This window comes from Micromesistius poutassou (assembly GCF_964030765.1).
Source record: "Micromesistius poutassou genome assembly, chromosome: 8".
NCBI classification, from domain to species: Eukaryota; Metazoa; Chordata; class Actinopteri; order Gadiformes; family Gadidae; genus Micromesistius; species Micromesistius poutassou.
The window spans coordinates 749,037-761,729 of NC_140278.1; the positions used below are offsets into that span (position 1 = coordinate 749,037).

Here is a 12,693-nt window from a genome sequence, read left to right on the forward strand (position 1 = left end):
GAGTGCCAGTTCACTTCATATTAGACATTCTCTGCTCATACTAAGGATAAATCACCCAAATATAGAAGGTTCTCGTGAGAACGACAATTGCGGTATTAGAGCAAGGTCTCGCGAGAACCTTCTATATTTGGGTCAATACGGTAATAGTTCTGGGGCCATATTCACAAAGAATCTTTGGGCTAAAAGTAGGTCATAAGTGGTCAAAATTCTGGACCTTGAAATTCTAGAACTTGCACGCACACCGCAGTAGTGGCATCAGGGCTAGTTACTTTAGTAAATTGTAATGAGATTACTTTCTCGTTACTGTATTCTAAAAGTCACTACTTATTACTTTACTTTCCAAAAAAATTATCAAAATAAAGGTCACTTTATCCCCTACAATTAAAACAGAAATGCTCTTATACGGGATTGTTGAGGGGGGGTTACTTTACTTCGTTACCCAAAAAATGGTAATTATCTGTCGGTTAACTATCTGTAATCCGTTACTTTGTAACTCGTTACCCCCAACACTGCATACATAGGTAGACAACTAATTGCCGTGACCGTCATTGTATATGGCTTAAATTCCACGCACTTCCCATCCTATGAATTCTTGGATTGCGTGATTTTAGCGCAGTGCCTGTCTGGCTCGTGCGCGCACGCCTCCACATCTCTGTCATCTCTGGGAGTCTCTAGACAGTATTCCAGTCCAATCTTCACATTCCTGGTTTCACGCATGATCAAGGGATACTGCCCACTGTACTAATGAGGAGCTGTGGCGAGTATTTCTTGACGTGAACTAATACTTTGAGTCCTGCAGGTGTAAAAATGTTTTGTAGTAATTTTGTGAGAACAACTTTTTGATTGAGTAAGCAAGCATTGGTGGTTCAGTGGTAGAATTCTCGCCTGCCACGCGGGAGGCCCGGGTTCGATTCCCGGCCAATGCATGGTATCTTTTTTTTCAAATTCTGAACTGCAAATAGTGTGTCTGAGGGCTCATCTTGCACAACATTTAGCCGAACTAATCTTCGTTCATATTTTGATATCAAAAGGTCATAATGATAATAATTTCGATTTTCGTTGTCCTCAAAACTTCTGTCTGAGGTGTGATTCGAACCACGCATCCAGAGGAGACTGCGACCTGACCGCATTAAATTATGTGTACCAGGGTGGATCTTCTCACGGACATCGAATGTGTGGTCTTGCTCACAGACACCTCATGCCTCTTAAAAAACGCAACGATAAATGTGTTGGGGACTGTGAGAAAAAATAGTTAACTCCCCGTCGGGGAATTGAACCCCGGTCTCCCGCGTGACAGGCGGGGATACTGACCACTATACTAACGAGGAAGTATGAGGTTACAACATCGTTGTTTTTTTTTGGATTTTTTTTGTTTGTTTTTGTTGGAGAAGCCTGTAAGGGGAAGGGGGTGGAGGGGTTAGGAAGTCATAATTTGGAAAAACTGCAAATGCCTTCTACTGTACCTACGGGAACCAACGCGCACGCTGAACGTAGTTCCTAAGAGCGTCCTGAATGTTCTCATCCACACCCGACTGCGAAATTCATCATTTTCAAATAAAATGATTTTCTTCATAAATAGATCTGATCCAAAACTCTTGAATCTTGAAAAGGGATCGGGGGGTCCTCTTATTGTCGTGTGAGAGGCGGCCCGTGAGGCTGGATGATGGTAAAGAAAAGTGGACGACGACAGCCAGGTTTGAGAGTGTGGGCCAAAAACGAGGGCACTGGTGTTAGGACAAAAAGGTGAAGTTTTATTTACTCCAAAACCAAAGTCCAAAAATAAATTAACAAAAATAAAACAATGTTCCAAAAAGAAATGACTGGTTGCATCAACCAGCAGCAATCAGCCTAGCCTAACAAATTATACCATGTGCTTTAGGGCTAGCCTCTCGTCAAGCTAGCTCCTTCCCCCCAGCCACATACTGAGACTCCCATTAAATAAGCCAATCAGTCCAGGTGGACTGATTGGGCCAGACCAATAACAAGGGGGACTTCCCTGGCCAATGGGGTTAACCTTCTGCCCCCTAGTGCTCTGGAAGTCCAAATACCTCATCAAACATGATGTGAGGGGAGAGACAGTGAGAGGGCATTGTCACCTTCTCACATGTCGGTTTCGTCTTATATTCGGGTCAGTATGGTAGGCCTAATTGGACATTGATAACCTTGATAAGTAAACTAATATTGTTAGTTATTTTTCAAAGGTAGAATAGGCTACATATTTGTATAGGCTAGTTATAGTAGGCTACTTTATAAACTAATAATACAAATATTTTGCCATCGATTATTGACACCATACATTACTGTAATCTTTTTGGTTGAACTTAATTAAATTTATTCACAGCAAATCAGTTGATATTAATACTTCTTCGTAGGCTACGAGTTATGAAACTGCCGATATCCTGGTCACCAATATAGGACGGTGTAATCAAGGTAGCCTAGGCTACACATCAAATAGTGACTGAACGAGATGAGGATGGATTAATGCGAAGTAATGGCAAATATATTTAAATAACAAGCATTACACGTTACATTGGTCAAGCATGACTTTAGATAACCTCAATCCTTTATCAAAAAAGTAAAACGCAGAATAATGTGTTTTATTCAAACATTTAAACCAATAGCGGTTTAATATCAGCTATCATCTAAACTTGAAAGACGGGAAATATCAGTAGCTCCGACCCTAAGCTCTGCCGCCCTCTGCTGGTCGAGAGTCCTAGTGTTATATGAGTCTTATAAGATTCCTAGTGTTAGGAGTTTTATAAGATTCCTAGTGTTAGGAGTTCTATATGATTCTTAGTGTTGTATGCGTTTTATAAGATTCCTAGTGTTATGAGTTCTATATGATTCCTAGTGTTATGAGATCTATGATTCCTAGTGTTCTATGAGTTATATATGATTCCTAGTGTTCTATGAGTTATATATGATTCCTAGTATTATATGGATGCTATATCATTGTTAGTGTTATGAGTTATATATGATTCTCAGTGTTATGAGTTCTATATGATTCTCAGTATTATAAGAGTTCTTTATGCTGGCGGTGGCTGTTTCTTTTGAAAAATGGTGCTGAAAAGGCATGGCAACTTTTACTAATCAGTCACTTTAATAAACAGTATTTTCCAATGGCGCCATGCCGGTAGAGAGATGCACATTGGGAGAATGGTCAATGGCATTATTATAATATAGGCTATTCACAAGGGAGGGTATATACTACACAGTTGTATTAAAGTAAGCCATAATGATGGACGCCTCATTAAGAAGCCTATTATTTAACAGAAGATTGAAGATTGTATCCTGACCCTTGCCTTAAAGTGAATTTAATTGTGGTGCACTTTTTATTCATGTTCGCCGGTAAATGGATGCACTTTAATTGTTCCAATTGGTCTACAGGTTTACTCTTTTTTTTCCTCTTCCACATTTTAGGAGTAAGATATGATATAAAATATACTGTACATAATTTAAGAGGTAATGTGCAAGGTAATGTCTCATATCCTTATTCTAAAAACTGAACTGTAATTCATTGTAATTTCACAAGACATACACATAAGGTCATATGGCTGTAACTATCCAAACCCATGTGTTGAAAAAGCGAAGAATTACGCACAACCAGACTAACAAGTGGGGCACAAAACCCTCAAACTCCATCCCTCAATCTTCAAGTACAGAATGCTACTGCAGCCCCTGGACCTGTAATGTTAATTGAAATGGTTCTGTAATGGCATCTATTTGTTTAAAGAGCAGATACACTTCTGTTGGCGAGGTTTGACGAGTCTGGCGCTTAAAGTCTCATCACTATCATACAGAGACTGGGTCAAAGTCATCCAGAGAAGTTAAGAGAACCTTGACACGCTGTATTATGTTATGTTTTTTGCAGAGAAGAGCTCCCCCATAAAATTGATGTTCAAATATGCAAATGAATGTGCAAATTTACTGTTGAACCAAACATGAAATCTGATTATTGTATAAATCGAGGTACATGTAAGCAGAACAATATTATTAATTAGAGTAAATGAATCAAGGGTACTCAATAACAATACATTTTAAAGTAAAAAATGTTTATTGGTCGTCTATGCACAGGTGTCAGATATTCAAAATATAAACAACATATTAAAACATTTGAGTCACACTTTGACAAAGTGCAAAACATTGAGCTATTTTCATGTGCCTTTGATTACAGTCCATGGCTCTTACTTGGCCTCTTGTAAACCATAAATAAAGTCCTCTGGTAGGGTCTCGGCGGGCAGGCTCCTGAGCTGCTCGTCAAAGGAGCGAAGGGTCCACAGCTTCTCCAGCTCATAAAGCTCCCTGGTCTCCGGCAGCATGAGGTGAAGAACCATCCGACCTGAGGACGCCACAGGACAGAGTCATTGGAGCGGTTATCCTTTACTTATGCCTTGTTATGCTTTGAAGGTTAAAACATGTACGACCCTTTACGTACCAAAGTCAATGCACTTCCAGTCTTCAGCATCCCTTCCCTCCAGTTTAGCGTGGGGCTCACACTCACTCTTCATATATTTATGCTTTTAAAGAAAAATGAAATATGTTTTATGCATAGAATGTTCAAATGGTAAAATTCAAAATCACCCTTTATAGGTGTGAATACTGCAGTTCAGAAAATGAATGTTACCACTTTAATAGCATAATGGGCCATTGCGCTGAGATGTCTCGGTGAAATACCACTAACAACTATAAAGTAGTCTGAATAATTGAGCTCTTCTGGTATTTTGATGACACAGATGTCCACTGCGTTTTCCTGACGGAGTAGCGATACCATCACATCGATGTTGAAACCTGTGAAAACAGTTCAGAAGAATCATGGATGTTGCTGTTCAGGTTTGGATGGTAGTATGTTTTGATTAGTTTAGCAGCGACAGTATTTGTCAATAGACTGTATTTTAGATGACTTGGTGAACTATACTGGTTTGATTAGTTTGATTAATCACACCTTGGAATGCCTGGAATCCCTGCACCGTTTAAGATGAATCAGAACTGAATATACTTACTGCTGTGGCCTGCAGGACCAGTGTCCTCCTTCTTCTCTTGAAGCCCTCTACTCTTTGGTTCAATCATCATCTCTGAGCAGTGTCTCTTTGGGACAACACTCATCTCTGAGCAGTGTCTCTTTGGGACAACACTCATCTCTGAGCAGTGTCTCTTTGGGAGCACACGACCAGCAGGCTGCAGGTGACATTGTTTAACCGACCTCGTAACACAACTTCGGCGACTGAACCTAGTGTCACATAGCGCTCCGAGGGTCCAACAGCTATACTTTGCTACTTTCAGGCATCCATCCGCAACATCTTTAGCAATCACTGATATTAACAGTTGTCGGCAACTGTTAAGAGTAAACATGACTAACGTTTACCTTCCGAGGTCCTCGTTCGTCGATGATTAGGACCTACTGTTTTTGATCTGATTGTTTCTTCTTTGGTTAAAGAGGGGAGCATAAACTACTGCGAGTAAAAAGCCCGCCCCCTGTCGAGTGAGGATATTGTGCTAAACGTATCGTAGTGTAATCAGGCAAAGCAAAGGCATACAAAAAACTAACTAAAAATGATGGGTAGGCCTATTTTTTTTTTATTAATTTCAATTCATATTATTGGAATGTACAAAATTATATAAAAATATCATGTTTTACAACTATCCATGAGAAACACACTAAGATATCCAGGCCACATTTAAAAAGGCTGGAATTAAATACTCAATTTGAGTATGAATTGTGACAATTTCAACGTGCAGCACAAATGTTACTTCTGTAATTACAATTTAAAGAAATAGATGACCTTGCATAGTCTAAAATGCTGGAAAAAAAGTTATGACTGAAATATGCTATCCTAAAGGGTCAACCATACTTCTGCGTTGAATAATCACTGGAGGTTTGCTGTGGGACTCTAGGTTACCCATGTAGCTTCCACTCTCACCATAGCTTACATGCACCCATCTAAAACAAATGCAACTATGTCAGAAAGCTGCAATGCCCTACTTACCCTTACTTACTTGCAAATCTCAAATTTGAAGTTCTTCATTGTATGGCTAAAACCTTTACATTTCAGACTACAAGGAGGAGTGATTTGTAAACAAAAAAACAATTCTGCATTTTCTAGGCACTTTCGGACCCAGCAGTTGTGGGGACTCGCTGAGAGGAAAATACCCACTGGGGAGCTGAAAACGAAATATCTAAGGGCTTTTTTCTGTTTGCATTCACACTGCCAATAGGAACACAGAAGAGAAGTAGGATAGTTTATCAAACTCATTTCTGCGTGCGGTACGACACAACTTCAACAAACAGATGAGGTCAGTTGGAAAGATGGATACAAGAGTTGATGCTGCATTTGAAAGAGAGATTCGGCTTACACTTCGACCAACGCTGAAGTAGGCGCTTTGAGGGACCAAGTCCCTCAAAGCAACATTCATAGAACTACAATGGTTCCCAGTTCCTATTGTGTGGACACAAAAAAAGATTAGATAGTTCCTCCAGCGGTTCTATGAAAATGTTCCTCCAGTCCGAAAGTGCCTTCTGTCACTGGTGGCTCCTTGGCTGTGGTCAGTCCTCCGCTGAGCAGTCGGACACCCTCAGTCTCAGGCCCACGGGGATGTGGTCCGTCAGACCGGCCAGCTGGCTGATGTACGTAAACTCTTCTATTTCCTGCATGGGAACACAAGACGATTGGAATTTCAATAATGTCTTGATTCAAATGTTAAAACTAAACTTTAGAAGGAAGTTTAGTTATACAATAGAGAACAGGGGAACAAAGGGACAGAGAATAGGGAACAAAGGGACAATCATTTGAACTATCCAGAAAGAGTAGCTTGAGTTTGATTCTGCATTGAATTGGATGCCTTGGACAATCTTTCCTGAATGTACAAAGTATACCTTTCAACTGTAGCAACATAATGTAGCAATGGAATCTCACTGTAGATTAAAGGCCAAAGTATACTACTCCGTATCCGTAATCCATCTCCGTTACTACGGAAACCCCTCGAGCATTTGCAGTTCTCCGTCAGGATGTCGGAAAAACAACCTCAGAAAAAATATTTACAGGATTTTTTTCTAAATAACTTTCAACCCAGAAAACTAAAATGAGCAAATAAAATAACTGGGCGACGATCGGGCGGCAATTCGCCGCCCGATCAATCTTCTATGCTGACTACTAACCATGTAAATAGTGTTGAAAATAAACTTCCAAAGCTTTTCAAATCTTATTTGGTGTTTTATTAATTATTAATTATTTAATTAAGTCATTAATGTGCAAAGTAAACAATGTACAAAGTAAATAAGGTGCAAAGTCAAACCGGGAAAAGTGATTCCAGAAATGATTTTGTTAGAGGACCAATCACAGCCCTTGCCGTCTCCGTCCGTCTCCGTAGAGGAGGTACGGAGAGGGTCTCCGACAGGCTCTCCGTCGACGGAGAGGGCTCTCGGTATCTATGTACAGCACTTTACGGAGGACTATAAATCCCACTTAAGCCAGAGAGCAGAAATCTGTTGGGACACATACCGTTTTGTAATGTTCTGGAAGAGAGTTCTGGCGGTACAGGATGTAGTCAATCCGACGGCCCACCCAAGGCTCCTCAGGCAGGGGGTAAACCAGAGGGACACCAACCGCTGGCACGGGCGGAGAGATATACTGCCTCCTCAGCTCCTCCGTCTCCAAGGTTCTAGGAAATGCAGGGAATTAATAAATGAATCCAAACTATTTGGTAAAGATGCGAGTAGCAGTGAATTAATGAATGAAGCCTATCCAAACTGTTTGGTAAAGCATGTTAGCAGCAGTGCTTTTAGAAAGTGTAAAGTGGGTGAACCTCTGTAGATTCTCTGGGGTGATGACCTCCTCTTCATACATAGTTGGCTGTTCCATGAGAGTGCCTGGTCAAAGAAATTGGAAACTTTTCTGAATGGGAGACAGAGCGCAGACCGTTGTTTTTGAAGGAAATGAAATGGTACTCACCGATCACCCAGGGCTTCTCTTTCCCCGGTCCGGCCCTGCAAGGGTCAGTGTACTCCTCAAATATATTATGATTCTGCTCCCGACGGTCATCTAGGTCAACAGAAAAGTGTTTTAATGACTACTACAACATGGAAGTGTAAAACAAAAAATGAAAAACATTAGAATACACATACCAGGTGAGCAGTTATCAAAGTTGAAATCTCCACAAAGAACATCAAAGACAACCACTTCATCTGGTCTTCTGTGGAAGGTCTGAAACTCGTCAATCCACATTGTGACCATAGACAGCTGCTCACAGCGAATCTCCCCGTCGCCTGTTTACAGTGAGAAGACACAAAACAACATTGATCAACTGTCACAAAAAAAAGGCCCATGCACTGCTGCCCTTTCAAATGGATTGTGAGAGTTCTGTGAATGTTGAAACTGAAGAAAAAAAACATAAGAAAAATTGTTTTCAGAGCACCTTGATTATAGGACACAAACGTTACAGTTTGGGCAGGCTGCGTATCGTACCCACTGCATTTATGGAGGCTTGGGGTTATTGAAGAGGCCTAGACATTAAGATCCTTTTTCATCACAAAAAAGAAACGTATCCCCTTCAATTTCAATAGACCTCATTTAATCTTATTATTACACATCAAGAGAATACCCTTACAATTATTGAGAATTAAAAGCTAATGAAGATTGATCAGGAAATGAATATGTTGGCCCTAACTTTGAACTTACCTTGCCTGGTTAGACTATGAAGTAATGACTTCATAGTCACAAATGGATCCCACACAATGGATCATTTAGAGAGCTATAATATTGTGAGATTCACTTTGCTCTTTGAGAATAAGTAGACATACAATTTCAGAGGTAATCAATCAAAATAAATAAAATAAAATGAAGATAGAGTCCAACACCACATTAAATGAAGTTCAACACCACATTAAAAAGATAACTTGCCCTCTGGTGCATGAAGATGTGTGCAGTTAAAATAGCCAACCACCTTCTCCTGTTTGTGATTCTGTCCGATTAGCACCTACACCAACAACAAATCACATTTACATTTACATGGAATACACATACATGGTTTCATCAAGGTTGTAGTCATTTAAAATAACAAACATACTAATAATGAACTATATGAAATTAATACTAATAAAGAGGAGATAAGAATAAGAGTTACTTTGTTAAACCAAACCCACCTTGGCACAGAGCAGGCCCTTGGCAGCCAGGGCGTCCTCCCCGCGGCTGTTGGGGAAGCAGTGGTACTGGGCCTCCAGAACGGGGAACCTGCTGGCCAGGAACAGGCCGCTGTTGAAGAACTTGAAGGAGGAGCAGCAGGGCGGCGTCTGACAGGCGTACACCCCGACGTCGTACAGGATGTGACCCAGCACGGGGCCCAGCGTGTCTTTCAGCTTTCGCGCTGCCCGCTTGTCGAACACTTCCTCCAGGCACAGGATGTCCACATTGGCAGGAAACAGAGACGAGACCTCCCACGGTACGCCGTCCTGCTCCTCGCCCGGACCCTGAGCGCGCAGGACCCTGGGGGCGCCGCGGCCGCCCGCCTCGCCCTGCTGGTTGGAGTTCTGGTTGGTGTTGACGGCGGCGGCAGCGGGCGGCGCCGTGTCCACGTCGCGCTCGTCCGTCTCGTCACAGGGTACGTGAACCACGCGGCTGTTGGGGACGGCTTGTGGAACCTCCCCCTCTACGGACACCGCGCTGTCACTCACAGCGGGCTTGTCCTGCTTGTCAACGGCACCGTAGCTAGCAGGGTTAGTGGTGTGGAAGAGGCTGCTGGAGGCGCTCAGGTCCCCACAGCTGCTGGGGGAGTCGATGAATATGCGGATGTGGGGTCGACTCACACCCTGAGCAACACATCTGCCGATGGTGGTGGCCCGGCGCTGGGTGTGACCCAGGTTGTTGAAGCGAGCAAGGCTGTCAGGCAGCAGACACAGGTTGGCTGTGGCGAAGCCAAACGTGGCCTTGCCCTCCTCAAAGTTGTGTCTGGCCTCCTGCCCCAACGGGAGGTGTGTCTCTATGTGGTAGGAGAAAGGTCTGCGGTAGGCTTGGAGCGGCGCCCAGATAAGAAACCCAAGCAGGGCTACTGGAGCCGTGACAAGGAAGAGGATCAAAAAGAGAATGGAGCCGAAGAAGACTTGGAGGGGGTGGAGGTAGCATTCTTGCTCCCGTCTCTGGACTCTCTCCAGGGTAGTGGACTTGCACACAGCAATGAGGCGGTCCAGGAACCAGAAGCAGGGCAGTATTAAAGTCCAGCCGACTGCATGGAGGCCAGCTACACATCCATTAGGGAAAGGAGACAAGCGCAGCACCATGACTGCTGATTTGGTTTACAGCAATAAACGAAGTAGGATGACGGGCCCCTGGATCTCTAGCACCGACGACATTCCAGAAAGAGACAGGACCACTGCAAAAAATATAGATGATAAATAAAACCGTCCGAGTATGAAAACGTAATTAATTCACATAAAAGGCCTCCTCTATCCATCTCTGTTTTAGTTTAACTTGAGGTCAGATTACATTGATGCAGATCCCATGTGGAAACGAGTCAGTATATTGCAGGGGAGATTACACACGCGTTCAACCGGCTCACAATACAATTCATCTGTTTGCCAATGGTGGAATACAAAAACACACAATAAGAGTACAAGGCACATCATTGTCAGCGCAATAGTTCAATAGTCCAATAGTAATCAATAGTTCGAATCAAAGCTACAGACGAATCAAGGAAACCTCTGACAACCTGTGCTACACAAAACCAGCTTTAAACTCACATGGCTCAAACAATCCCATAATAATGGCCATTCAACACGACACACACACAGCCAGTCGGATCCGACACTAATTGGCCACCGTGTACACAGAAGTGTGTTTTAAATGCGCCGTAACATTACCGTAGAAAGACTTTGAACGCTATGAACATGTTTCTACACTACAGCACCTGCGCACGCAGCACCGCCGCCTCCGCAATGGAAACTGGGTTAGGCTCTGATCTCTAGCCGCACAGCTAGCCACCAACCAACGGCTTTATACAGACATTTTATACAGATGAATAAATGTTCTGCTAAATATGTCAATTGATCATTGATGAGTTGTAATACGCTTACCTTGTCGCTGCATTCAAAGCAGTACTGCTTGCGGTTGTTTCTCTTCAATAAGCCACGCCCTGAACGTGTCATCACGGGGAAGGGGTGTGACTCGAGCCGTTGACGTCACGTCCTCACCTGACAGCTCTGCCAGGCTTTGGCTTATCATCACATACCACCTCAAGTGATTACGTCTCGACATTGAGGCGTAATCATGAAAAAATCTATGCATTTATTTATTTATTTATTAGAAAGGCATTCGTGTATGATGCCTTTTTAATTATTAACGATTAAGATGATTTTCATTTATTTTTACATAATAACAATTTAGTCTCTTTCTTAAAGCGCTATAGGAATTGTTTAGACATTTTTGAAAGTCAAATGATGTTATGAGGGCTTAACTAATGCAGACAAATAGGTAAAGTTCTTTGGGGGGCTGAGCTCAATGCAACCTTCAGAAATTCCTCCTGTAAACGAGTCCTGAAAGAGGACAGAGCAGACCGAGTTCACACGATGCATACTGTCGATGCAGACAGCCATTTATTTACAAGTGGTGTTAAGAGAAGGAGGGCGGAGCCGGCGCTCTACCACAGCAGGAGGGCCCGGCGGTCCGCCCGGGCCATGTCCACCAGGCAGCCCAGCAGCAGCAGCAGGTCCGGGACCAGCTTCCCTGGAGCAGTGCTGGAAATGACCTCCCTCACAGCGTCTACGTTGTTGTAGTCCATCTCCTGAGGCGTGCAGGAATCAGGCCTTTGCTTCAGTATCCCGTAGGTGTTGACGATGAGCTCGCTGAAGGCAGGGTGCAGGGCCCGCTGGTACCCCAGCTGGGCCAAGCGCCCCATCAGGTCCGTGTACCTCTGGGAGACGTGGCGGCTGTAGCCCTCGTCCAGCCGGCCGGTCAACGGGTGTGTGCTCACCTGCAGGAGCAGCAGACAACACAGGAGTGTGTGGCTTTTTAATAGCGTACCTTATCGTTGGGTTTGTCTGATGTTTCATTCGACTGTAAGAAAACAATCAGGAAGGATTCCTCTTGCTAACAGTTGTGATGTTCAATCGGTATCACGGAAGAAAGCGCTCTATAACTCCCACAACAGGGCTTACACTGTTGAGCCCCATCGCCGCAAAAGTATCAGCAGGCAACAGCTACACACCATCACACCATAGCAACTGTGATTCAATTCTGAATGTTCCAATTCTATAATATCACGGAGAGTAACTTGTGTTAATTGTGTAACACCGTAATGCTTACCTGGATGATTTTTTCTGGTATATTGAGCACAGTAAAGCCATAGAGTCTAGCCTGGCTCTGGAACACATGCGACAGAATCCTCCGGTCCAACTGAAACGCCATCTCTCCAATCAGCCGCTCAGGGTCTGAATTAAAAGAGAAAGACTGATTGTAGCCGATGCATTCATTCGTTGAGCCCCTCCTATGGTGTCCATCCCAAGATGTTTCCATAACTAACCTTTGACCTTTCGAGGCACAGGAGACTGACTGTAGGTTTCAGCTGCTGGCTTCTCCCTTGTTTCAGTGTGCATGGAACTTTTTATGAAAGACTCAAAGCTGATCGGAGAGGAGGTTTTGTGCACTGGTTTCAGGCCACTTTGTTGCAAGTCTCTTCTGAACTGGCTCTCCTCCAGGGTGTCTTGGATAC

The 12,693-nt window shown here is 43.2% G+C and overlaps 2 protein-coding genes and 2 non-coding genes across 5 annotated transcripts; 1 reads left to right on the forward strand and 3 right to left on the reverse strand.

The window, feature by feature from the left end:
* Window positions 1–855: 855 nt before the first annotated feature.
* AC3HAE_022209 (transfer RNA glycine (anticodon GCC)) lies at window positions 856–926 on the forward strand. The gene has a single exon. It is a non-coding gene; the product is annotated as a tRNA-Gly (tRNA).
* Window positions 927–1,256: 330 nt separating this feature from the next.
* Window positions 1,257–1,328, reverse strand: AC3HAE_022264 (transfer RNA aspartic acid (anticodon GUC)). Its single transcript has one exon. It is a non-coding gene; the product is annotated as a tRNA-Asp (tRNA).
* A 2,707-nt stretch (window positions 1,329–4,035) lies between these two features.
* On the reverse strand, window positions 4,036–5,399 carry malsu1 (mitochondrial assembly of ribosomal large subunit 1). The gene is made up of 4 exons (XM_084471244.1): window positions 5,001–5,399; window positions 4,625–4,788; window positions 4,436–4,517; window positions 4,036–4,339 (listed from the first exon to the last, which is right to left on the reverse strand). Exons 1-4 carry the CDS (start codon window positions 5,347–5,349, stop codon window positions 4,185–4,187), a joined length of 750 nt encoding a protein of 249 aa, XP_084327370.1. The 5' UTR covers window positions 5,350–5,399; the 3' UTR covers window positions 4,036–4,184.
* A 157-nt stretch (window positions 5,400–5,556) lies between these two features.
* On the reverse strand, window positions 5,557–11,120 carry smpd5 (sphingomyelin phosphodiesterase 5). 2 transcript variants are annotated; one of them, XM_084472274.1, is made up of 8 exons: window positions 11,060–11,120; window positions 9,137–10,359; window positions 8,895–8,970; window positions 8,120–8,260; window positions 7,947–8,036; window positions 7,801–7,864; window positions 7,497–7,656; window positions 5,557–6,643 (listed from the first exon to the last, which is right to left on the reverse strand). In XM_084472274.1, exons 2-8 carry the CDS (start codon window positions 10,265–10,267, stop codon window positions 6,542–6,544), a joined length of 1,764 nt encoding a protein of 587 aa, XP_084328400.1. In that variant the 5' UTR covers window positions 10,268–10,359; window positions 11,060–11,120; the 3' UTR covers window positions 5,557–6,541. The 2 variants fall into 2 exon arrangements, with proteins under 2 accessions (XP_084328400.1, XP_084328401.1); XM_084472275.1 differs by lacking the exon at window positions 11,060–11,120 and adding an exon at window positions 10,727–10,745.
* Between the last annotated feature and the right edge of the window lie 1,573 nt (window positions 11,121–12,693).

Excerpts from the sequence above, each read along its gene's own strand:
- malsu1 (XM_084471244.1), bottom strand. The coding sequence starts at position 5,349 with ATGTTTACTCTTAACAGTTGCCGACAACTGTTAATATCAGTGATTGCT. Across the intron at positions 4,789-5,000 it reads TGGTCCTGCAGGCCACAGCA|GTTTCAACATCGATGTGATG; the intron begins GTAAGTATATTC and ends CTGTTTTCACAG. Across the intron at positions 4,518-4,624 it reads CCCATTATGCTATTAAAGTG|CATAAATATATGAAGAGTGA; the intron begins GTAACATTCATT and ends TTTCTTTAAAAG.
- smpd5 (XM_084472274.1), bottom strand. The coding sequence starts at position 10,267 with ATGGTGCTGCGCTTGTCTCCTTTCCCTAATGGATGTGTAGCTGGCCTC. Across the intron at positions 8,037-8,119 it reads CTTTGATAACTGCTCACCTG|ATGACCGTCGGGAGCAGAAT; the intron begins GTATGTGTATTC and ends CTGTTGACCTAG. Across the intron at positions 6,644-7,496 it reads TTCCAGAACATTACAAAACG|GAAATAGAAGAGTTTACGTA; the intron begins GTATGTGTCCCA and ends GTTCCCATGCAG.